At 43.3% G+C, this 26,547-nt stretch overlaps 1 protein-coding gene across 1 annotated transcript in view; it reads right to left on the reverse strand.

Annotated features, from left to right (window-relative positions):
• Positions 1 to 22,415, reverse strand: part of LOC131364384 (sodium-dependent neutral amino acid transporter B(0)AT1-like) — a 35,736-nt gene extending 13,321 nt beyond the window's left edge. The window contains exons 1-10 of the mRNA XM_058407527.1: positions 21,998 to 22,415; positions 15,583 to 15,723; positions 14,751 to 14,888; positions 14,349 to 14,530; positions 13,903 to 14,013; positions 12,844 to 12,956; positions 12,640 to 12,768; positions 12,318 to 12,474; positions 6,065 to 6,269; positions 5,344 to 5,503 (exon numbers count right to left, since the gene is read on the reverse strand). Of these exons, the coding sequence (XP_058263510.1) occupies positions 5,344 to 5,503; positions 6,065 to 6,269; positions 12,318 to 12,474; positions 12,640 to 12,768; positions 12,844 to 12,956; positions 13,903 to 14,013; positions 14,349 to 14,530; positions 14,751 to 14,888; positions 15,583 to 15,723; positions 21,998 to 22,196 (1,535 nt within the window). The 5' untranslated portion in view covers positions 22,197 to 22,415. The remainder of the gene's footprint in view (positions 1 to 5,343; positions 5,504 to 6,064; positions 6,270 to 12,317; positions 12,475 to 12,639; positions 12,769 to 12,843; positions 12,957 to 13,902; positions 14,014 to 14,348; positions 14,531 to 14,750; positions 14,889 to 15,582; positions 15,724 to 21,997) is intronic.
• Positions 22,416 to 26,547: the final 4,132 nt, after the last annotated feature.

Genomic DNA, 26,547 nt, shown 5'->3' on the forward strand with positions numbered 1-26,547 from the left:
ATGATGTGGTGTGATGTGGAGTGACGTGGTGTGACGTGGAGTGACGTGGAGTGACGTGGTGTGACGTGGTGTGACGTGGTTTGATTTGATGTGGTGTGACGTGGTGTGACGTGGAGTGACGTGGTGTGACGTGGTGTGACGTGGTTTGATTTGATGTGGTGTGATGTGGTGTGATGTGGAGTGACGTGGTGTGACGTGGTTTGATTTGATGTGGTGTGATGTGGTGTGATATGACATGGTGTGACGTGGTGTGATGTAGTGTGGTGTGGTTTGATTTGATGCGGTGTGATGTGGTTTGATTTGATGTGGTGTGATGTGGTGTGATGTAGTGTGATGTGGTTTGATTTGATGTGGTGTGATGTGGAGTGATGTGGTGTGACATGGTGTGATGTGGTTTGATTTGATGTGGTGTGATGTGGTGTGATGTAGTGTGATGTGGTTTGATTTGATGTGGTGTGATGTGGAGTGATGTGGTGTGACATGGTGTGATGTGGTTTGATTTGATGTGGTGTGATTTGGAGTGACGTGGTGTTAGGTGGTGTGACGTGGTGTGATGTGGTTTGATTTGATGTGGTGTGATGTGGTTTGATTTGATGTGGTGTGATGTGGAGTGACGTGGTGTGATGTGACATGGTGTGACGTGGTGTGATGTGGTGTGACATGGTGTGGTGTGACATGGTGTGACGTGGTGTGACGTGGTGTGATGTGGTTTGATTTGATGTGGTGTGATGTGGTGTGACGTGGTGTGATGTGGTGTGATGTGGTGTGACGTGGTGTGATGTGGTGTGACATGGTGTGGTGTGACATGGTGTGATGTGGTGTGATGTGGTGTGACATGGTGTGACGTGGTGTGACGTGGTGTGACGTGGTGTGATGTGGTTTGATTTGATGTGGTGTGATGTGGTGTGACATGGTGTGACGTGGTGTGACGTGGTGTGACGTGGTGTGATGTGGTTTGATTTGATGTGGTGTGATGTGGTGTGACGTGGTGTGACGTGGTGTGACGTGGTGTGACATGGTGTGGTGTGACATGGTGTGATGTGGTGTGAGGTGGTGTGACATGGTGTGACGTGGTGTGACGTGGTGTGATGTGGTTTGATTTGATGTGGTGTGATGTGGTGTGACATGGTGTGACGTGGTGTGACGTGGTGTGATGTGGTTTGATTTGATGTGGTGTGATGTGGTGTGACGTGGTGTGATGTGGTGTGACATGGTGTGGTGTGGTGTGACGTGGTGTGGTGTGACATGGTGTGACGTGGTGTGACGTGGTGTGGTGTGACATGGTGTGACGTGGTGTGACGTGGTGTGACGTGGTGTGACGTGGTGTGACGTGGTGTGACATGGTGTGACGTGGTGTGACGTGGTGTGGTGTGACGTGGTGTGACGTGGTGTGACGTGGTGTGGTGTGACATGGTGTGACGTGGTGTGACGTGGTGTGATGTGGTGTGACGTGGTGTGACGTGGTGTGACATGGTGTGATGTGGTGTGACATGGTGTGATGTGGTGTGACGTGGTGTGACATGGTGTGGTGTGACATGATGTGACATGGTGTGATGTGGTTTGATTTGATGTGTTGTGACATTGTGTGATGTGGTGTGATGTGGTGTGACGTGGTGTGACGTGGTGTGACGTGGTGTGGTGTGACATGATGTGACATGGTGTGATGTGGTTTGATTTGATGTGTTGTGACATTGTGTGATGTGGTGTGATGTGACATGGTGTGACATGGTGTGACATGGTGTGACATGGTGTGGTATGGTGTGATGTGGTGTGACATGGTGTGATGTGGTTTGATTTGATGTGGTGTGACATTGTGTGATGTGGTGTGATATGGTGTGATGTGGTGTGACGTGGTGTGATGTGGTGTGACGTGGTGTGACGTGGTGTGACGTGGTGTGACGTGGTGTGGTGTGACATGGTGTGACGTGGTGTGACGTGGTGTGACGTGGTGTGACGTGGTGTGACGTGGTGTGACGTGGTGTGGTGTGACGTGGTGTGACGTGGTGTGACGTGGTGTGACGTGGTGTGACGTGGTGTGGTGTGACATGGTGTGACGTGGTGTGATGTGGTGTGACGTGGTGTGGTGTGATGTGGTGTGACGTGGTGTGGTGTGATGTGGTGTGACATGGTGTGATGTGGTGTGACGTGGTGTGACGTGGTGTGACGTGGTGTGACATGGTGTGGTGTGACATGATGTGACATGGTGTGATGTGGTTTGATTTGATGTGTGGTGACATTGTGTGATGTGGTGTGATGTGGTGTGACGTGGTGTGACGTGGTGTGACGTGGTGTGGTGTGACATGATGTGACATGGTGTGATGTGGTTTGATTTGATGTGTTGTGACATTGTGTGATGTGGTGTGATGTGACATGGTGTGACATGGTGTGACATGGTGTGATGTGGTGTGGTATGGTGTGATGTGGTGTGACATGGTGTGATGTGGTTTGATTTGATGTGGTGTGACATTGTGTGATGTGGTGTGATATGGTGTGATGTGGTGTGACATGGTGTGACGTGGTGTGACGTGGTGTGACGTGGTGTGACGTGGTGTGACATGGTGTGATGTGGTGTGACATGGTGTGATGTGGTGTGACATGGTGTGACGTGGTGTGATGTGGTGTGGTGTGACGTGGTGTGGTGTGGTGTGACGTGGTGTGACGTGGTGTGATGTGGTGTGATGTGGTGTGACGTGGTGTGACGTGGTGTGACGTGGTGTGACGTGGTGTGACGTGGTGTGATGTGGTGTGACATGGTGTGATGTGGTGTGGTGTGACGTGGTGTGACGTGGTGTGGTGTGACGTGGTGTGATGTGGTGTGATGTGGTGTGATGTGGTGTGATGTGGTGTGACGTGGTGTGACGTGGTGTGACGTGGTGTGACGTGGTGTGATGTGGTGTGACATGGTGTGACGTGGTGTGATGTGGTGTGACATGGTGTGATGTGGTGTGGTGTGACGTGGTGTGATGTGGTGTGGTGTGACATGGTGTGACGTGGTGTGATGTGGTGTGATGTGGTGTGACGTGGTGTGACGTGGTGTGACGTGGTGTGACGTGGTGTGATGTGGTGTGATGTGGTGTGACATGGTGTGACGTGGTGTGACGTGGTGTGGTGTGACATGGTGTGATGTGGTGTGATGTGGTGTGACATGGTGTGACATGGTGTGACGTGGTGTGACGTGGTGTGGTGTGACATGGTGTGATGTGGTGTGGTGTGGTGTGACATGGTGTGACATGGTGTGATGTGGTTTGATTTGATGTGTTGTGACATTGTGTGATGTGGTGTGATGTGACATGGTGTGACATGGTGTGACATGGTGTGATGTGGTGTGGTATGGTGTGATGTGGTGTGACATGGTGTGATGTGGTTTGATTTGATGTGGTGTGACATTGTGTGATGTGGTGTGATATGGTGTGACATGGTGTGACGTGGTGTGACGTGGTGTGACGTGGTGTGACGTGGTGTGACATGGTGTGATGTGGTGTGACATGGTGTGATGTGGTGTGACGTGGTGTGACATGGTGTGATGTGGTGTGATGTGGTGTGACATGGTGTGATGTGGTGTGATGTGGTGTGACATGGTGTGATGTGGTGTGATGTGGTATGGTGTGATGTGACATGGTGTGATGTGGTGTGATGTGGTGTGACATGGTGTGATGTGGTGTGATGTGGTATGGTGTGATGTGACATGGTGTGATGTGGTGTGACATGGTGTGATGTGGTGTGGTGTGACATGGTGTGATGTGGTTTGATTTGATGTGGTGTGACGTGGTGTCGTGTGACGTGACATGGTGTGATGTGGTGTGAAGTGGTTTCATTTGATGTTGTGTGACGTGATGTGGTGTGACGTGGTGTGGTGTGATGTGGTGTGACATGGTGTGATGTGGTGTGATGTGGTGTGACATGGTGTGATGTGGTATGATGTGGTGTGATGTGGTGTGATGTGGTGTGGTGTGGTGTGACATGGTGTGATGTGGTGTGACATGGTGTGATGTGGTGTGACGTGGTGTGATGTGGTGTGATGTGGTGTGACATGGTGTGATGTGGTGTGACATGGTGTGACGTGGTGTGACGTGGTGTGGTGTGACATGGTGTGATGTGGTGTGATGTGGTGTGGTGTGACATGGTGTGATGTGGTGTGATGTGGTGTGATGTGGTGTGACATGGTGTGATGTGGTGTGATGTGGTGTGACATGGTGTGATGTGGTGTGACATGGTGTGATGTGGTGTGATGTGGTGTGACATGGTGTGATGTGGTGTGATGTGGTATGGTGTGATGTGGTGTGATGTGGTGTGATGTGGTATGGTGTGATGTGGTGTGATGTGGTGTGATGTGGTGTGGTGTGACATGGTGTGATGTGGTGTGATGTGGTGTGATGTGGTGTGATGTGGTATGGTGTGATGTGGTGTGATGTGGTGTGATGTGGTGTGACATGGTGTGATGTGGTGTGATGTGGTGTGATGTGGTGTGATGTGGTATGGTGTGATGTGGTGTGATGTGGTGTGACATGGTGTGATGTGGTGTGATGTGGTGTGACATGGTGTGATGTGGTGTGATGTGGTATGGTGTGATGTGACATGGTGTGATGTGGTGTGATGTGGTGTGACATGGTGTGATGTGGTGTGGTGTGACATGGTGTGATGTGGTGTGATGTGGTGTGGTGTGACATGGTGTGATGTGGTGTGATGTGGTGTGGTGTGGTGTGACATGGTGTGATGTGGTGTGATGTGGTGTGACATGGTGTGATGTGGTGTGACATGGTGTGACGTGGTGTGGTGTGACATGGTGTGATGTGGTGTGATGTGGTGTGATGTGGTGTGACATGGTGTGTTGTGACATGGTGTGATGTGGTTTGATTTGATGTGGTGTGACATGGTGTGTTGTGACATGGTGTGATGTGGTTTGATTTGATGTGGTGTGACATGGTGTGGTGTGACATTGTGTGATGTGGTAGGATGTGGTGTGATGTGGTGTGATGTGGTGTGATGTGGTATGATGTGGTGTGATGTGGTGTGATGTGGTTTGATTTGATGTGGTGTGACATGGTGTGTTGTGACATTGTGTGATGTGGTGTGATGTGGTGTGATGTGGTGTGATGTGGTGTGATGTGGTATGATGTGGTGTGACATGGTGTGGTGTGACATGGTGTGGTGTGACATGGTGTGGTGTGACATGGTGTGATGTGGTTTGATTTGATGTGGTGTGACGTGGTGTCGTGTGACGTGACATGGTGTGATGTGGTGTGAAGTGGTTTCATTTGATGTTGTGTGACGTGATGTGGTGTGACGTGACATGGTGCGATGTGGAGTGACGTGGTGTGACGTGATGTGGTGTGTGACACTCACTTGTCTATTCCGTAGATGTAAGCCACAGCTACCATCTCACAGAAGGCGATGATGAGTAAGGGGATGGAGCCGGCGAATCCGTCGAACAGAGCCAGCCAGTATTCACCAGAACGTTGTGTGAAGATCAGAGCCACGCCAAAAGACACCAAACAAACAATTCCTGAAAGTCAGACACACTCGGTGTTTACTGTCGGGAAACTAGTGTAAGGTCATGTAATATCTTCATCATTAGTTTTTTAAAACATAAAATTTTAATCTGTTACACGTCTTGGTATTGTCTTAGTGAATTTTCTGTGGGTGAAAACAGGAAATGCCTGTTGTGCTGCTGCTGAGTTCTGGATTCTGATTGGCCACAAACCATTGAGTCATGATAAAAAAAATGTTGCTGCTCATTATTAAGCATTTCAGGTGATGCCATGTTTATAATTTAAAGCTAAACAAAACCACTAGCTCACAGTCCTCAAGTCTCATGACCAGTTTTTATTTCCTGGAAGTTCTCCCTAAAATGATTAATCACAAGTTCATCATCATTTTATTCACGTGATGTCATGAGCTCTTTTACGGAACATCATGTAGATGGACATGTTTTTCCACACGTGATCTCATATTAGTCATAAAAAAGAACAGAAAAATATGATCTCGATTTTTCTGGAGCGATAGAGAATCTGTTTGAGTGATGGTTAAATAACTAAAGAAACATGGTGAAACTGAGGTCTGGTACCTGTGAGGGCTTCTTTTGGCCATCTCTTGGGGAAGATGTTCAGGTCCTGCAGAGGCACCACGACCCCCTCGATGCTGCCGAACATGGTGGAAAGTCCGAGACAGAAGAGCATGATGAAGAACAGCACTGCCCACAGAGGAGAAATGGGCATCTTGGTGATGGCCTCAGTGAACACGATGAAGGCCAGACCAGTACCTTCTACTCCCTAAAGGAACATAAGGAAGATACTGATTTACTTAGAAAGCAAGATGCTAATTCATCTGTGAGGCTTATTTTACATCAGACAAAGAAAACACTCTGATCCACGATCACAGAAAACCAACACATCTTCTGTGGGACGGTCCATCAGACTGTCTCTGGACCTCAGTGTTATTCATGAACCTTTCATACAGCTTCATACAGTATACCATATTACCCTTATGTAACCTTCATACAGCCTTCATGTAACCTTCATATAACCTTCATACAATCTTCATATAACCTTCATACAACCTTCAGATAACTTTCATACAACCTTCAAACAGCTATACATCTCTGCTCTCAGTCTGCAGGTTATAATGCTGCTATAAGCTAATGATGTCATGTGTTTAAAATACAATAACATTTTTACACACACACACACACACTGTACACACACACGCACACACACACACACACACACACACACTGTACAAACATTTACACACACTCTTACACACATTTACACACTCACACATTCTAACACACATTTACACACTCTCCTAGTCCAAGATGGCGGCGCTGCAGTACTCCGGACCAAAATGGTGCTATATCTTTGTTTTAGCCCGAATTTCAAGGTGCATGGACACCAAATACAGTGTTGTTCATGTATACGACTGCCAGATAATACTATGATACAGAAATCATACAGTTACTAACCTGCATGATGATGCACTTGGAAAACTTCGCGATCTCTGTTAGCTGCGAAGACCAAGCCTTCAGTCCTTGGCATTGCCCAATGTCGGTGGCCGGGAGAGAGGACATTGAAAGCGGTGTTCGAGGAAGCGGAAGCATGGAAGACTGGCGGGTGTCCATGCTAGGCTAAAAACAAACCCTAGCCGGCCGGCTCTCCCGTCCATCATTTTGTCCATCGTCTGCTCACTGGACAATAAACCAGTTCCGGACGCCGCCATTCATCTAGCAGGGCTCACCACATTTTGTGCCGACAGGAATGCAGCTCTGTGCGGTAAGACTCAACACAGAATGGTGCAAGGACTCTTACTGTTCATCACTAGTGGAGTTTGTAACTGTTAGATGCAAGCCATTTTATTTACCATGTGAATTCACCACCGCTTTCATTTTCAGAGTGTACATTCCCCCCGGCGCTAATGCTAAGGAGGCTCTATGTGAACTCTATGGGGCTATAAGGACCTGCAGAATGCTCACCCTGATGGACTGTTTATCATCGCCGGAGATTTCAATCATGCAGATCTCAGAACAGTACTCCCTAAATTCCATCAACATGTGGACTTTGCGACGAGAGGGACGAACACGCTGGATCTTGTTTACACAAACATTCCCAGTATCGACGCTCTAAACCGGTTCTGAAACAGGTTAAAACCTGGCCAGCAGGAGCCATCTCTGCTCTTCAGGACTGTTTTGAGTGCACTGACTGGGACATGTTCAGGGAGGCTGCAACCAATAGTGACTCTATCAACTGGGAGGAGTACACAGCATGATGTGACTGTTTCCAAGACCATTACCACACGCTCTTACCTAGAAGCCATGGTTGACTGCAAAAGTGTGCACTCTCCTGACTCCACCTTCAGACTCCACCTTCAAGGCGGCCTTAAAAACAGCAAGGGCCAAACTGTCCCAAGCCATCAGAGAGGCGAAGTGTGCACACGCCCAGAGAATCCACGGCCACTTCCAGGACAGCGGAGACTCCCAGCGCATGTGGCAGGGCATTCAGGCTTCACGAACTACAGGACAACATCACCTGCCTGTGACAGCAACGCCTCCCTCCCAGATGTGCTGAACGACTTCTACGCACAGTTCGAGACACAGAACAATGCAACAGCGAGGAAGACCATCCCTCCTCCTAACGACCAGATGCTCTGTCTTTCCACAGCTGACTTGAAGAGAACTCTATGCAGAGTAAACCCATGAAAATCTGCTGGACCAGACAACATTCCTGGCAGAGTTCTCAGGGAGTGTGCAGAGCAGCTAGCAGTTGTCTTCACTGACATCTTCAACATCTCCCTGAGCAGCTGCGTCGTCCCAATGTGCCTCAAGACTACGACCATCATCCCTGTGCAAAAGAAGTCTATGGTTTCCTCAATGAGTATCATCCCATCGCACTCACACATGAAATGCTTCAAGAGGCTCATCATGAGGCATATCAAGACACAGCTACCACCCACACTGGACTGTAAGGACTCATACGTACGAATGCTGTTCATAGACTTCAGTTCAGCATTCAACACAATCATCCCTCAGCACCTGATTGAGAAGCTGAGCCTGCTGGGCCTGAACACTTCTCTCTGCAACTGGATCCTGGATTTTCTGACTTGAAGACCTCAGTCAGTCCAGATTGGGAACAGCATTTCCAGCACCACCACACTGAACACTGGAGCTCCTCAGGGCTGCGAGCTCAGTCCACTGCTGTTCACTTTGCTGACTCATGACTGTGCAGCAATGCACAGATCCAACGACATCATCAAGTTAGCCAATGACACGACCGTTGGTGGGTCTCATCAGCAAGAACAGCGCGTCAACATAGAGAGAGGAGGTGCAACAACTAATAGCCTGGTGTGAAGCCAACAACCTGTCTCTGAACATTGACAAGACTAAAGAGATGGTTGTTGACTTCAGGAGAGCACAGAGTGACCATTCTCTGCTGTTCTGTGATGGATCATCTGTGGAGATCATCAAGAGCACCAAATTCCTTGGTGTTCATCTGGCAGAGAACTTCATCTGGTCACTCAACACCAGCTCCAACACCAAGAAAGCCCAGCAGCGCCTCTACTTCCTGAGGAGGCTGAGGAAAGCCCATCTCCCTCCCCCATCCTGACTGTGTTCTACAGAGGGACCATGGAGAGCATCCTGAGCAGCTGCATCACTGCCTGGTTTGGGAACTGCACTGTCTCGGATCACAAGACCCTTCAGGGGATAGTGAGGACAGCTGAGAAGATCATCAATCTCTCTTCCCTCTATCACAGACATTTACTCCACACGCTGCAGCCGCAAAGCCAACAGCATTGTGGATGATCCCACACACCCCTCACACACACTCTTACACACCCCACACACCCCTCACACACACTCTTACACACCCCACACACCCCTCACACACACTCTTACACACCCCTCACACATGCTCTTATCTGAGATAATGGACAGAGTTCAGCATCCTGACCATCAGCATCAGCCTGATGGATGAAGCTATTAGATAGTCTCATGGAGTGGTACATTCTCCCTGAAGTGATAGGCTTTTTGATAGTTGTTGGTGTTAAGGGATCAGCCCTCTCTTGGCTCAGGTCTTATCTGACTGACCAATATCAGTTTGTATATTATCTCATAAATATTGCTAAGATAAGAAATATGATGTCACTTCATGATGCAGAGACACTAGTTCATGCTTTTGTTACCTCTAGGTTGGATTATTGTAATGTCTTACTGTCTGGATGTTCTAATAGGAACATAAACAAGCTCCAGTTAGTCCAGAATGCAGCAGCTAGAGTCCTAACTAGAACCAGAAGATATGGACACATCACTCCTATTTTATCCACACTACATTGGCTCCCAGTCAAATTTCGCATTGATTATAAAATCCTGTTACTGGCCTATAAAGCACTAAATTGTCTCGCGCCGCAGTACCTGAGTGATCTTTTAGTCTTTTATGATCCGCCACGCCTACTCCGATCAAAGGGTGCAGGTTATTTGGTAGTACCTCAAGTAGCAAAGGCTATGGTGGGGGCAGAGCTTTCTCTTTCAAAGCCCCAAAGTTATGGAACAGCCTTCCAATTAGTGTTCGGGATTCAGACACAGTCTCAATGTTTAAGTCCAGGCTGAAGATACATTTGTTTAGTCAAGCTTTAATATATAGTTCTTAGGTAAAGGAGCAGATCTGGAAGGTTCATGGTCATAGAGTGTTTGGTGTACTGGGATGTTTGGCTGCTGTCATCTTACCACCCTCACAAGTCGCTCAGGTTTGCTGACTGTGAAGTGGTTGGATGCTTTATGTCCTGGGAAGCCTTCATGTCTGTCACCTTCTGGCTCTCCCTTTTAGTTATGATGTCATAGCTAGTCTTGCCGGAGTCCCTGCCTGCACTTTACACATAATCTACATTGTCCTTAAACATCACATGATCAGAATCATACTTAATATCTTTCTCTTTCTCTCTCTGTCTTTCTCTGTGGAGCTATACACCCCACTCCTGAGCTCCCAGTGTTCGCCAGTTTCCAGTGTGACCACTGCCCTACCCCTGGTCAGAGTCTCGTCACTTGATGGTGCCCACTGATGATGTGGATGGATCTGTGTGGACCAGGAGACAGCCATGGACAGAGACACTTGGGGACTTTCACACCATCACAGATCTGCCATTTCATCTGTCAGCTCGTGACAGCAAAGAACTAGTGTCTATAATGACCTTAGAAACTACACTGACCTAATAGTTCCTCATGGGTCATTGATTTCTGTTGTAGAAAGGACATTAATCAGCTACAGTTACATTATTTACTGTTTAGTGTCACCCAAATGAGGATGGGTTCCCTTCTGAGCCTGGTTCCTCTCAAGGTTTCTTCCTTTTCCATCCCAGGGAGTTTTTCCTTGCCACCATCACCACAGGCTTCTCATTAGGGATAAAATAGTTTAATTATTAAATTTAATGATTTACTCTTATTTCTAGTTACTTAGTTATTTTTATTTATTTATTTAATTTAATTTGATTTTTATTTATTTTTTATCTTCCCCTTTCTCTGTTTTTCTTCTTTTGTAAAGCTGCTTTGAGACAATGTTCATTGTAAAAGGTGCTATACAAAATAAATAAATTGAACTGAATTGAAAGTGGAGGTTTGACGGGTTTGAACCATCTGCTGCGATGCTGGTGGCTCTGCTAGTGAGGCAGGAGTGGAAGATGTCCACAAGGGAGGGCAGAGAGACACCGATGATCCACTGAGTTTTTTGACAGGAGGCAGTGCAACCTCCATAGCACACAGTGATGCAGCTGGTGAGAATGCTCTCAATGGTGCCCCGGTAGAAGGAGCACATAATAGGAGGTGGGACTCATGCTGTCCTCAGTTTGAAAGTTGAAAATAGACTGAGCTTTCTTGGCCAGCGATGTGGTGTTTGTCGTCCAGGAGAGGTCCTCAGAGATATGCACCCCTAGGAACCTGGTGCTGTTCACCCTCTCCACTGCAGCACTGTTGATGGTTAGAGGGGGGTGCGGTCCTCTTCTGAATGACAATTTCTTTGACTTTTCCCATGTTGAGGAAGAGATTGTTGTTGTTACACCACTGGACTAGTCAGCTTGCCTTGTTGTTGGTGGTGATGAGGCTGCTGAAATGTTCAGATATTTTATTGCTGTATTGTTGTTTCACTTCCCTGATTCCCCGGGACAAGTTGGCTCTTCCTGTTGGTAGGCCTGCAGTGTCCCTGGCTCTAAAGGCTGCAGCCTGTGCCCTCAGAAGCTTGTACACTTCTCCTCTTAGCCATGGTTTCTAGTTAGCCTGAATAGTGACTGTTTTCCTGTGTGTGACATCGTCAATGCACTTTGAGATGTATGCAGCCTCAGTTGGACAAACTCCTGTCCTAGCTCTGTGTTGTTGTTTTTGTGTTTAACTTATATGTTGTACATTTATGTAGCACCAGGTCCTGGAGAAACGTTGTTTCATTTCACTGTGTACTGCATCAGCTATATGTGGTTAAAATGACAATAAAAGCTTCTTGACTTGACTTGACTTTTACACACACTCAAACACTCTTATACACACTCTTACACACATTTACATACACTCATACATTCTTTCACACTCTTACACACATCCTTACACAGACTCTTAAACACACTCACACTCTTACAAACATTTACACACATTCTTACACACACTAACACACACGCATGGTTTCCTATTGGTCATCGTGTTTGAGTTTTCTGCTCCTGTAGGTTAGTAATAAATAGTTGGTGAAGTGGGAGTTTCCAGGCCCGGGGGTTCACCCAGCTGCCATATGAACACTAAGAAACCTGAGGTCTTAAGGAACCCAGATGGAACCCAATGAGTGATGAAGTCTTACCTGACTGAGGAGATCCTGCAAATCACAAGTCTTCAAATTGAGCTCCTGTATTACTGATGGTGCTGAGCTGTTCAGCTGATGCAGGGCTTCCTTGTAGTTACTCTCAGTTATGTTTCCAATGGGAAGGTCGAACGCATTCAGCAAGGCCATGATGTTCCTGTGAACCACCACAGACAGAGGAACAGCCAGGTTTGTTTTGGTGGAACTACTGATATTTACATGTTTTGAAGGTTCCTCAAAGGAAGAACATATTCCCACTGCACCTCCAGGATGTGGGGCTTGAGAACCACATTGTAAAGCAGGAGAGGATATAATTACGTACCCACTGAGACAGTCATCGAACTTCTCCGTGGCTCGGAAGCCGATGATGGAGTAGATGACGATAGCGGAGTAAACTGATGTGAGGCCGTTGATGATGGAGATGATAACAGCATCCTGTTCACAGTTGTTACTAAAAACACAGTTTATACATGTGAGTTTAACACAAAAATAAGTGTGATGTTTTCTTCTTAAAAGTTTTACTCACTGGACAGAGTTGTAGCTGGAGAAGGAGATCAGTCCACCGAAGGCCAGAGAGAAAGAGTAGAAGACTTGAGCTCCAGCGTCCAGCCACGTGGTCGGATTCGCCAACTCATTTAACTACACAAAACCAAACAGCTTCAGTAAAGTCTACAGGTTTAAATACAAATGTTCCCTATAATAAATCCCTATAATAAATTCTTAATGAAACTAATGGAATAATCTTGTGGACCTGCTGGTGATGTTAATACAAAGAGATGATGGATTATTAGAGTCAAAAATGTGTGCAGGAAGGAAGAACCTTCTGCTTTTTATTTTATACCACTTCAACTGTTTGTGGTCTCTCTCTCGCTCTCGCTCTCTCTCTCTCTCTCTCATCCCTTTCTCTCTCTTTCCCTCTCCTCTTTCTCTCTTTATTTCCCACTGTCTCTCTTCTCTCTCTCTCTCTCTCTCTCTCTCTCTGAATTGTGTGGATGTAGGATGCAAGTTGTTTAATTTCAACATTATTGCAATGTAAGTGAAACCACCCGGGTTTGAGATTGCCTCTTGAGATCAGGGGAGTGAGGTTTACCTGCACAGCACCTACCACTGGCCTCCATTACATAAGCATTTGGAAAAATCTGAGCTTTCATTAAATTCCAACTTTGAAAATGGTAATTAAAGGGAATTAAAGGGAAGTTGAAGGTTGGAAACTTTCAGCATGACTTCTAACATTTATGATGTGTTATGTTAGCTTTAATGCTAGCCTTATAAGCCTTATTGTGGTCAAGATGATTTAAGTCCAGTTAAAGGATCATTCTTTATTCGAAGGTTTCAGTCCAGTCTGTTCATTATTGACCTGAGATTCTTTCTGCTGAATGCTTTAGATTTTACTAACACAGCTTAATTGCTGGAATGTACATTTTTGAAGCTTGACTTCCTGTAAAAGGTTTGTTTAGTCTGTAATCTGATCTGAAGTCTGACCCGAGAGACCTGTCTGCTCTGACTACTGACTGGAAATAAGACATGTTCTTTTAGGGAACATCACAGAGCTGAAGGTTGGGGTGTTAGGAATCAGAGCGCTCACGTCTGGAGTGAAGAGGTACTTGATCCCATCCACAGAGCCTTTGAGAGTCAGACCTCGTATCAGGAAGATGGTGAGGACGACATATGGCAGAGTGGATGTGATGTAGACCGCCTAGAAAAGACAAGAAGCCAACGAAAGAAGTGTGTTTAGAGATTCCTGAATAAGTCTGGTGGTTAAACCCTGACATGAGCCATGATTAACTTTGGATCTTGTGACTGAACTTGGATGATGAGATGAATGAGGGTTTCCTACATGTCAGGTTTTATGGCTCTGAAAGATAAAAAGCACATAAAATTACTGACTGGTCATAAAACAAACATGGACGTTGACCCGTGACACGCCTTGTTTATCGTCCCTGATGTCTTCAGAGTCACGGCAGATAGGAAATGATTCACAGTGTAAACTCACATTATCTTCGGATGAAAAGACAATAAAATTTGGCGTACCTTTCCGGTGGTTTCAATGCCTCGGATGCAGCAGACCCAGAGAACCGTCCATGCTGCAATCAGACACAGAACCATCCACCACTGCAACCCGCCCGAGTCTGCGATGTTAGTCGAGATGTTCAGAGTTTCTCTGTACCAGAAATAATCCACAGAGGAACTGCGGCCGCATTCTGACACAACGTCTGTAGGGGGAGATGGAGAGATTTGCTGTTTTCTCTCTACCACTTACTATCAGATGAACACAGCGGCATAAATAAATCTCCCCCAGAGTCACAGACATGGCATCAAAGACCAAGAGCATAACTAGGACATGCCCCAGGTATTGGTCCTGCTAATACACCATGCTGCATAGTTTCTAGGTTTCTAGAGTTTAACAATAATAAAGTAAAATCCTTACAGCACCTGTTCTGTTTTCATTGATGGGACACTGACTCCATGGCAGAGGATCCTGGAAGGAGTTGAAGAAGTACCACATGACCCAGGCTATGATGGTGTTGTAGTACATTCCAACCATACAGGACACGAGCATGGATGCAATACCTGTGGAGAGAGAAGAGTTAGTTGAAATGCCTTCGGCACAAGTTAGTGTTGCTGCGGCTAAAGAATTGGAGGACAGCAAACCTTTTCTCTCAAATATTTTTCATATTTTTGTAATATATTTTGTCAAGTATTCCAGATTTCTGATTGGTGTAAAGATCGAGGAACAGATCATAAGATTGTAAACTGAAGTAATGCTGCTTTGTATTCTGTAAAGTGATGCTAATCTCTCAGTCCCTTGATCTTTGTAATTTTATACACAAATGTTTTTCTGGTATTATGATGACGATGTAATTTTTTGCATTTGTTACACTGCAATTCTAATCTATGACAAACAGACAGGAGGTTTTTTTCTTTATTTTCAACTTTATAACTTTAGTTTCCGCTTGCAGTTAGCTTCCATTTATAAAAAAAAAAAAATGGAAAAAACTCCTGCCACATGCAACCTCTCATTATCATTAAATGTGTAGAGAAACCTGACCAAGAAAAATAAAGAGCGAAGATCTGGGCCCTGTGGTGAGTGTACAGAACTAGCTTTTTGCATGTTTTGCTAATTCAAACTGAGTATGAAGCTGAGCAGATGAGGTGTAAATCTCACAACCAATATTCACAAGGATCAGCATGTTATCTCTCCAGTCTACAGCCTTTATTTCTGTTCAGACATCCAGATTACTCAGCTGTGTCCCAGTCCACTCACCCACTCCAGATAAATACGGGTTGATGGACCTCCAAACTCCGACGCTTCCCTTCCTCAGTCTCTGTCCGATGGCAAACTCCAGATGTAGGAGAGGAATTCCCTCCAGGACCAGCAGCAGGAGGAATGGAATCATGAAGGCTCCTGCACACACAGAAGGAACATGGTGGTGTTCTTGATTTTGGGTTTAGTCCTAAATGTCTGAGTGTTTGCAGTATTAGAATGTCTAAAAGAGGATATAAAAAAAGCTGTGCGTTCCAGTTCCAACTGTTCACCAACCTCACCAGGTCCAGGACCATGAACGGCTTGTGCAAGAGAACAGTATCATTTGATGACGTTAAATAGCAAGAGGTCAGGAAAGGGTTTATGGGTAAAATAGAACAGTTTTTCTGTATATGAAGGAACAGGGGTCAACCTAATGACCACTAAACAACTGTACAAGAGTTTTATCTCTCTTATTTAAAGCTCTAATTACTCCTCGCATTGCACCTCACTCCCTCAGATCCACTAGAACTGCTCGACTGGTCCCACCATCTCTCAGGGTAAAAGGTAGGTCTACAACTAGACTCTTCTCTTTTCTGGCACTGAGGTGGTGGAATGAATTTTCCCTAGATGTCCGGGAAAAGCCGAGTCACTGACCGTCTTCAAACAGGTGAAGACCTACCTGTTTAGGTGTAATATATTCATTGATAGAGACTTTTTCTGTATGTCGCTCTGGATAAGAGCATCTACTAAATACCAGAAATGTAAATGTTAATCTCTACGTGATCTGCTAAATCCTGATCTTTTGATTGGTCAGTGGAAGTTGTGCACAAAAGGTCAATGACCTCTAACTCCTCAACTGAACAAGTCTTTTATCAGAGTGTTGCACAGTGAAAGAGTAACAATAAACCAACATTATGATGATAATGATGAGTATAATAATAAATATAGCTGCAAGCAGCAATGACGAGCCCTCGCACTATGGGCCATCACTACACGGTGCCATCGCTGCTCAGGCGCACCAGACACAGTGAGCACAGTGGGTACATGCATTAAAATAGGAAATATCAAAATGACAAGAGTGACAATTTGGGTCTAATGAAAGTGATCACAGCAATGTCCAGTGATGGCAAAAAGAAAACTGCCTCTCCGTCTAAACTATATAAGGACAAAAGTGACAGTTTGGGTGTAATGAAACAGATCATAGCAATGTCCAGTGATGTCCAAAGGGACAATGACTCTCCCTCTAAACTATATTAGTCACCCAGAAAAATGTATACACATTTCAGGAAAAGAAAAATTTGTATAAATATTGTATTACTAAATTTATTGCTATATGTTATAGATTGATATATATATGATGATATTATGATAATATTATGATAATATTATTATAATTATACTAATATAATTTACATCATACTATTTTTCTTCTCCTGAAGTGTATATACATTTTTGCTTGACTCTGTATATATGAATTGTGAAAATGAAGCCATATTGTAAAGAAATTAAAATAAAGGGGAAAGAGCCTCTAGTGGACAGAGTCTAGTACTGCAGGAGTCAGGCCAAAACCATGTCCAGTCAGTGGACTGATGAATGTAAAAATTTGTTGTGAGCCGTTTGAGCGTCACAAAATCATGAAACTAAGCAGAATCACTCACAACCAGGTGTTCTTTCTATGTAAAAAATTTTGAAACATTAGGCCTTTCCACTGTTAAGATATAAGAACATTAATTTTTTTCTATTATGTCCTCACCATAGCAACATCATTCAAAATATCACAAATTCCTTCATAGTTTGACATCAGCCATGTCCTGACATTATTCTCACTGATTCTCAACCAAATCAGGTGAAAGAAAGGGAAAACATTAGAGATTTCTAAAAGTGACACACTTCCTGCTGCCAGTAGGTGGCACTATGACTGACACTCACAGTAGTCATGTCCGTGTGATCAGCTTTCTTCTCTTAACATAAAGTTGAGGTTTGATGTACATCAAACAATGTACACAGAAGTTATTAGCCACTTCCTGTTTCCTTTTATTCACCAAAAGTTTAAGGGCTTCTCACGGCTGAACCGTTTGAGATCAAAAATCCCTCATCGACTTACATTATCAGTGTCGAGATCATATTAGCCTGGGTTTGGTGGCGGTTATAATAAAGTCTTGAGATCATATTAGCCTGGGTTTGGTGGCGGTTATAATAATGTCTTGAGATCATATTAGCCTGGGTTTGGTGGCGGTTATAATAATGTCTTGAGATCATATTAGCCTGGGTTTGGTGGCGGTTATAATAATGTCTTGAGATCATATTAGCCTGGGTTTGGTGGCGGTTATAATAATGTCTTGAGATCATATTAGCCTGGGTTTGGTGGCGGTTATAATAATGTCTTGAGATCATATTAGTCTGGGTTTGGTGGCGGTTATAATAAAGTCTTGAGATCATATTAGCCTGGGTTTGGTGGCGGTTATAATAATGTCTTGAGATCATATTAGCCTGGGTTTGGTGGCGGTTATAATAAAGTCTTGAGATCATATTAGCCTGGGTTTGGTGGCGGTTGTATCAATGTCTTGAGATCATATTAGCCTGGGTTTGGTGGCGGTTATAATAAAGTCTTGAGATCATATTAGCCTGGGTTTGGTGGCGGTTATAATAATGTCTTGAGATCATATTAGCCTGGGTTTGGTGGCGGTTATAATAATGTCTTGAGATCATATTAGCCTGGGTTTGGTGGCGGTTATAATAATGTCTTGAGATCATATTAGCCTGGGTTTGGTGGCGGTTATAATAATGTCTTGAGATCATATTAGCCTGGGTTTGGTGGCGGTTATAATAATGTCTTGAGATCATATTAGCCTGGGTTTGGTGGCGGTTATAATAATGTCTTGAGATCATATTAGCCTGGGTTTGGTGGCGGTTGTATCAGTGTCTTGAGATCATATTAGCCTGGGTTTGGTGGCGGTTGTATCAGTGTCTTGAGATCATATTAGCCTGGGTTTGGTGGCGGTTATAATAATGTCTTGAGATCATATTAGCCTGGGTTTGGTGGCGGTTGTATCAATGTCTTGAGATCATATTAGCCTGGGTTTGGTGGCGGTTATAATAATGTCTTGAGATCATATTAGCCTGGGTTTGGTGGCGGTTGTATCAGTGTCTTGAGATCATATTAGCCTGGGTTTGGTGGCGGTTGTATCAGTGTCTTGAGATCATATTAGCCTGGGTTTGGTGGCGGTTATAATAATGTCTTGAGATCATATTAGCCTGGGTTTGGTGGCGGTTGTATCAGTGTCTTGAGATCATATTAGCCTGGGTTTGGTGGCGGTTATAATAATGTCTTGAGATCATATTAGCCTGGGTTTGGTGGCGGTTATAATAATGTCTTGAGATCATATTAGCCTGGGTTTGGTGGCGGTTATAATAATGTCTTGAGATCATATTAGCCTGGGTTTGGTGGCGGTTATAATAATGTCTTGAGATCATATTAGCCTGGGTTTGGTGGCGGTTATAATAATGTCTTGAGATCATATTAGCCTGGGTTTGGTGGCGGTTATAATAATGTCTTGAGATCATATTAGCCTGGGTTTGGTGGCGGTTGTATCAATGTCTTGAGATCATATTAGCCTGGGTTTGGTGGCGGTTGTATCAATTCCCTAGGAGGAGTATTTCAAATTCCATTGGGTTCGTTTTGCAAACAACTCAAAATAACTCACTTCCTGTGGATTAGCCTTAATGACATGCAGAGTGAAAGTTGTTCAGTTCAATGAGATCTAAGTCTGTACCAAGTTGTACATGGATACGTGCAAGTGTGTATCAGCTATGCAGCAAGCTTTTCCAGGGGGCGCTGTAACAGATGTGTGCCACGCCCAGGGCCGAGCCACAGTGATGTCCTAATGGCCGCAGATTCCAACATGTCTGCTGATTTTCAAGAGTTTTTGTGCATGTTAAGGGGTCCAAAATGCCCCAAAAGGTTGATAAAAAAAATAAAAATAAATAAATAAATAAAACATAAATTCTAACGAAAATAATAGTACTTCCGCACCTACAGTGCAAGGTCTCTGGCCTCTGGCCTTGCTCCTTCGGTGCTTGGGCCCTAATAATACTATTATAGATGCAGTATTCAGCACATCTGGTAGCATGGCCTCGCTATGATGATGAAAACTTATCTCATGATCACTGAGCCATAAAAAAAATGAAGCTCACCAGCTAAAATCAGATGCTCTTCCTATTAATGATCACTTTCATCTTTCTACTGACCTCCTCAGACACAATATTAAAAAATAACCACTAACAGAGCTGAAGTGTTTCGATCTATCATCTGAAACATCGCCTCATACGCTGCGAAACATCAGCATCAGCATTTATCTAGTAACTTATCTACACTATAAACCCCGCAGCATGACCCTGGCATTTACGCAGGAGTTAATTTATAACCTCAGAGCTGATGCAGGTGAAGTGATGTGGCTCTGTAATGATGGTGTGTTCTGTGCTTGTATTTGTTACACATCAAGTGAGCTGTTTTTTTTATTATTCTCAATTTTGTGTAAATTAGTTTTAACCCAAACAAGTGGCATAAACGAATCCTCAGAAGAACCTATGGTCCATGTGGTTTCTTCAGTTCCCTGCTCATATTAGAACTTTTACATGAACATCATTCATGATGTGTTTATCAGAGACACAGCCCACAGGACTGGACCGGTGTGTTTAAGGTTCTAATTCAGACCCACCTAATTCAGAGTGGGATTATAAATCATTATAAACACTGAGAGTGGGATTATAAATCATTATACACACTGAGAGTGGGATTATAAATCATTATAAACACTGAGAGTGGGATTATAAATCATTATAAACACTGAGAGTGGGATTATAAATCATTATAAACACTGAGAGTGGGATTATAAATCATTATAAACACTGAGAGTGGGATTATAAATCATTATAAACACTGAGAGTGGGATTATAAATCATTATAAACACTGAGAGTGGGATTATAAATCATTATAAACACTGAGAGTGGGATTATAAATCATTATACACACTGAGAGTGGGATTATAAATCATTATAAACACTGAGAGTGGGATTATAGATCATTATAAACACTGAGAGTGGGATTATAAATCATTATAAACACTGAGAGTGGGATTATAAATCATTATAAACACTGAGAGTGGGATTATAAATCATTATAAACACTGAGAGTGGGATTATAAATCATTATAAACACTGAGAGTGGGATTATAAATCATTATAAACACTGAGAGTGGGATTATAAATCATTATAAACACTGAGAGTGGGATTATAAATCATTATAAACACTGAGAGTGGGATTATAAATCATTATAAACACTGAGAGTGGGATTATAAATCATTATAAACACTGAGAGTGGGATTATAAATCATTATAAACACTGAGAGTGGGATTATAAATCATTATAAACACTGAGAGTGGGATTATAGATCATTATAAACACTGAGAGTGAGATTATAAATCATTATAAACACTGAGAGTGGGATTATAGATCATTATAAACACTGAGAGTGGGATTATAAATCATTATAAACACTGAGAGTGAGATTATAAATCATTATAAACACTGAGAGTGGGATTATTAATCATTATAAACACTGAGAGTGGGATTATTAATCATTATAAACACTGAGAGTGGGATTATAAATCATTATAAACACTGAGAGTGGGATTATAAATCATTATAAACACTGAGAGTGGGATTATAAATCATTATAAACACTGAGAGTGGGATTATAAATCATTATAAACACTGAGAGTGGGATTATAAATCATCAAAAAACACAGAGTGGGATTATAAATCATTATAAACACAGAGAGTGGAATTATAAACACTGTCCTTACTACACAGCTGTATATAGTGGAATGGAACTTTACTATGCTCTTTATCACTTGTTTTTGGTTCTCTAAGGTGAGAGACTAGACCTTCTCCTGAACCCATAGGAACCCAGAGACCACAGGACATGTTTGATCACTAGCACCTCATTATTTAACTGTTATTCTCTATAATTCTCATCCAGCTGATTGATGCTGCTCTTGGTTCTGATGTTAGGAACCATTAAAGTGTTCAAAAAACTTTCATAAAGATTGTTCATAAAGTTAGAAAGAAAAGGCACTATAGAATAAAATTCTGGAGAACCAAGTAGAACCTTGGAACAGAGGGATTCCCTTTAGGACAGGGTTCTTCCAGGAACCATTACCTATAAACACACACACTGTGGAACCTGAAACTTTATATCACCAGTAAACTTCAACCACGGCATAGTTCCACACTCACCTACAATCTGTAACTAGTCAAGAACCACTGAGGAACCCGAGACTCATTAAAATCACCACCATGTCAGGAATTTTATCCAGCATGATGTTTTTCCCAACCCCTCACAGAGAACCCAGAGATGATAGGTCTTACCTCCACCATGGCTCTGACACAGGTAGGGGAACCTCCAGACGTTCCCCAGTCCCACACAGAACCCCACACAGGTCAGCATGTACTGAGCTTTATTGTCCCACTGAGGACGGTCTCCAGCCTCAACCTTCTCCATCTCCTCCAACTCAGTGTGGGAGGGGATTCGCTCCTCCAGACCTGGGTTCGGCAGCTTTAGCTTCATTCCTGCACTTTGGAGAACCGTGGTCTGAGAAAACACCGTGTGTGTCTGTATGTGTGTGTGGGAGAGAGACTGAAGATGACGGAGTGTGTTCTCCAACGAGTGCTACTCCATTAATAGTGACCTTCAGCACTTGTTGTTATACCCTGTTATCTGTAGCTCCATCTGAGTGAGTGAGATAACGTCAGCTCAGCAAGATAATCCTACATCATGAGTTTACAACTGTGTGAAGACCCTTAGCAACACACACACACGCGCACACACAACACACACTCTCACATATACACATCCATACATACACACACTCACACATATACTCATACACATACATACACACACACACTCATATACACACACACACACACACACATGTTCTCTTTTACTATTTAAGAGATATACCTGTAATAAAGGTGTGGAGGTCTGATGGTGCTGGTGTGGTGTTCAGTTTATCAGTGGAGGCATTAGTTAGTGATAAACACACCTAAACTCTGAGTCTGCATTTTTAAATCAGCAGCATTTATTCACACACACACACACACACACACACACACTCATGATGTCTGTGCAGTAATTGTATTAAATATAAATTTGGCACAATTTCAAAACTATTCATTTTGAACATTGTATTGCCATCTGTTTTAATGGAATGTGTGTGTGTGTGTGTGTGTATGTGTATGTGTAAGAAGTTTGTTTAATAAATAAATAAATTAATTAATTGTTTGATGTATAGTGTATTATGTAATGTGTTTAGTGTTTGGTGTTTAGTGTATAGTGTATAGTGTTTTGTGTTTTGTGTTTGGTGTATAGTGTATAGTGTATTATGTAATGTGTAATGTGTAATGTGTTTAGTGTTTGGTGTTTAGTGTTTGGAGTTTGGTGTTTAGTGTATAGTGTTTGGTGTTTAGTGTTTGGAGTTTGGTGTTTAGTGTTTGGAGTTTGGTGTTTAGTGTATAGTGTTTGGTGTTTGGAGCCCTAACAAGAAAGCCTGATTCTTTATTGTTCAGTTTTATTGTAGATCATATTAAATAATTTTTTGTGAAAATGCTACATTAGTAACAGGTACATGAGTTATGATGTTATTATATTATAACTGTTTTATAACAAGAAAATGAACAGAACATTCCATCTAATATGGAATATATTATTCCATATAATATATATAATAATAAATACATATAATGTGCATCTATTTCCACTGGGAGAACTTCCTATCTCTCTCTCTCTCTCTCTCTCTCTCTCGGCTTTTGCTATTTTTATTTGTTTTGTATGTTAGGTGAATTGAGTGAATAGTGAGTGTTGTTGTTGTTGTGTGTGTGTGTGTGTGTGTGTGTGTGTGTGTGTGTGTAAGATTCTGTATTAGCGTGTGCCAGCACAGGCCTGGTGTTGGGTGTGATGGAATGGCATTTTTGAACTTAACCCAAAAGCATGGGTTTAAAGTGCTGCCAGTTGTCACGCGCTCCGTAGAGGAATGCGCTTCAACGGTAGCGAAGTTAATCGACAGGAAGAGCATAGTGTCCGCCGCCTGTGGCAGACACTATGAATAAGGCTGTGGTGTTCTGTGTTCATGAGATTCACAAAGCTGAGGCAGTTATAGCTAGCAAGGTTGTGATAGAGACACACTGGCAAACGTTCTCCCCCTCGCTACCCCTGCAAAAAAAGTGATACTTTCTAATGTACCCCCATATATTGATAATAATGTCCTGAGCAAACAGCTGTCCAGATTTGGTAAACTTGTCTCACCCATAAAAATGATACCAGCAGACTGTATTAAATTAAATTATTAAATTAAAACACATAGATGTAATGTTTGTACAGAAAACACACAGTGAAAAGAAAGATGAAGCTAAATGGATGATGGAGTGGGATGGAGGGGTGGTGCTGAGTTCAGTAAGTTCAGTGAGTGCAGGAGTGGCCATTCTCTTTGCCAAACACTTTTTACCTGAATCCTACACCACACAGGAAGTGATCACTGAGAGATTAATGATAGTTAAAGCTAAATATGAACATTTTAATCTAGTGTTAATCAACATAATTTTAATGTCTTCAAAGCTAGTGAAATTACACCTTTCAGTTTTTCAGACCACTTTTTAGTCGGATGCAAAGTTTTTATTGCAAATATTAAATCCAGAAGTGCATACTGGCATTTTAATGTTTCTTTACTGAATGATGCTAATTTTATTGAGTCTTTTAGATTTTTTTAGAGAGACTTCTCCTCCTGCAGACAGTGGTGGGACCATGGGAAGGTTTTAATCCAGCAGCTCTGTCAGCAGTACACTGCCAACGTCACAAGGGACATCACCAAGTCATTAAGGGAACTGGAGATGGAAATAGTGGAACTACAGACTTTAACTGAGTCCACAAGAAACAGAGGACAGTTTGAGAACCTCAGAGCAAAAAAGGCATTAATGATGGATCTATTGGGCACAAAAACACAGGGTGCTCTTGTTCGATCTCGGTTCAAAGGAGCTAACGAAATGGACGATCCTTCACAATTTTTCTTTGGACTGGAAAAAAAGAACGGACAGAGCAGGTTCATGCACACACTACACACAGAGGACAGACAGTACATAACAAACAGCAGTGACATCAGACGGTACACCACAAACTTTTACAAAGACCTGTACAAGAGTGAGTACAGTGACAACAAGGAGCTGCTGAACTCTTTCTATCAAGGGCTTCCAAGGGTTTCACCAGAGGACAATGCTGCACTGGAAGGACCGCTGGTTCTGGAGGAGTTGCAAGCCACCTTGAACTCAATGGCAAGGGAAAGCACCTGGAGTTGATGGCCTACCAGTGGAATTCGACAAGTTCTTCTGGCAGGAGCTCAGAGAAGATCTGCTGGAGGTCCTCAATGAAAGCTGCAGAGAAATGTGTCTCCCCTTGAGTATCCGGAGAGCGGTGATCACCCTTCTCCCCAAGAAAGGGGACTTACAGGACATTAAAAACTGGTGTCCAGTGTCACTGCTCTGTACAGACTATAAAATAATGTCTAAAGCATTGGCCAACCGGCTCAGAGACATCATGGACTCGATTATTCAAGTTGAACAGACAGATTGTTTGCCCAAAAGGTCCATCATTGATAATGTTTCCTTGATTCGGGACATTTTGGACATCTCCAGTTCATTGGCAGTTGATCTAATTTCACTGGACCAAGAAAAAGCTTTTGACAGGGTTGAGCACCAATACCTCTGGAAAACCCTGGAGGCTTTTGGCCTCAGCCCCAGTCTTATAGCAATGATAAAGGCGATGTACCACGATGCTGAAAGTGTACTGAAGATCAACAGAGGGTTAAGTGCTCCTTTTAAAGTAAGACGGGGAATCAGACAAGGCTGTTCATTATTAGGTATGTTGTACACTTTGTCAATTGAACTGTTTTTAAAATGGATTACGAACTTCTTTAAATGGTTTTATTTTACCAAGTTTTAATGCCCCACATGTTTTATCCACGTATGCTGATGATATCATGGTTTTAGTGCAAAATCAAAGTGAAGTTGAGATTTTAGAAAAGATAGTGTCTGATTTCAGCTTGGTAAATTCCTCCAGAATTTATTGGAAAAAAAGCGAAGCCATTGCAGTAGGAGACTGGTCTCAGGGCCTACGAAAACTGCCAGGTGGACTAAAATAGACAAAAAGAATGGTGAAAAGAAAAATTGGGAGGGGGTTTTAGAGAAAGTAGAAGGAAAACTTAGGAATTGGGAGTGGCTAAAGCCAAACATGTCACTTAGAGGGAGGGTACTTGTTGCAAATAACTTAGTAGCCTCAACACTGTGGCATCATTTAGCCTGCCTGGAGCCCCCTACGGGCCTTGTGTAAAAAAAATCCAGTCTGCTTTAGTTAACTTTGTGTGGGACAAATTGCACTGGGTTCCTCAGAATGTCCTCTTTCTTCCTAAAGAGGAAGGAGGGCAGGGTTTGATTGATATCAGAAGCAGAATCACAACTTTTCGCTTTCAGACTGTACTGATCGGATCTGATTCCCTGGTCTGGAGCGATGTGATGGGTTTTATATTGAAAAAAAATCAATGGATTTGGTTGTGATCGTACCTTTGGTTGTGAGGAGACTAGTGGACACTTCAGGGCTGGACTTTAAGGACACGAGAGTGGTGGCTCAGGAACTTGGGCTACGCTCACTATGCCACACAAAAGCCATTATCAACAAATGGACCAGCAAGCTGTCTAAAGAAGAACTGAACTTAATCGTGAAATATCATTAGGGAACAGAAACACCGGATAAAGGTGACCCCTTTCCTGAACTGGAACTTTTACCCAAACTAAATGGTGTTAATGGTTGTTATCTTCATAAAAACAAAGGACATGTTTTACCTATTTATGAAGCGAAAGGGAAGGAAGTTTAC

The sequence above is a fragment of the Hemibagrus wyckioides genome, linkage group LG14 (genome assembly GCF_019097595.1).
Source record: "Hemibagrus wyckioides isolate EC202008001 linkage group LG14, SWU_Hwy_1.0, whole genome shotgun sequence".
Taxonomy (NCBI): domain Eukaryota; kingdom Metazoa; phylum Chordata; class Actinopteri; order Siluriformes; family Bagridae; genus Hemibagrus; species Hemibagrus wyckioides.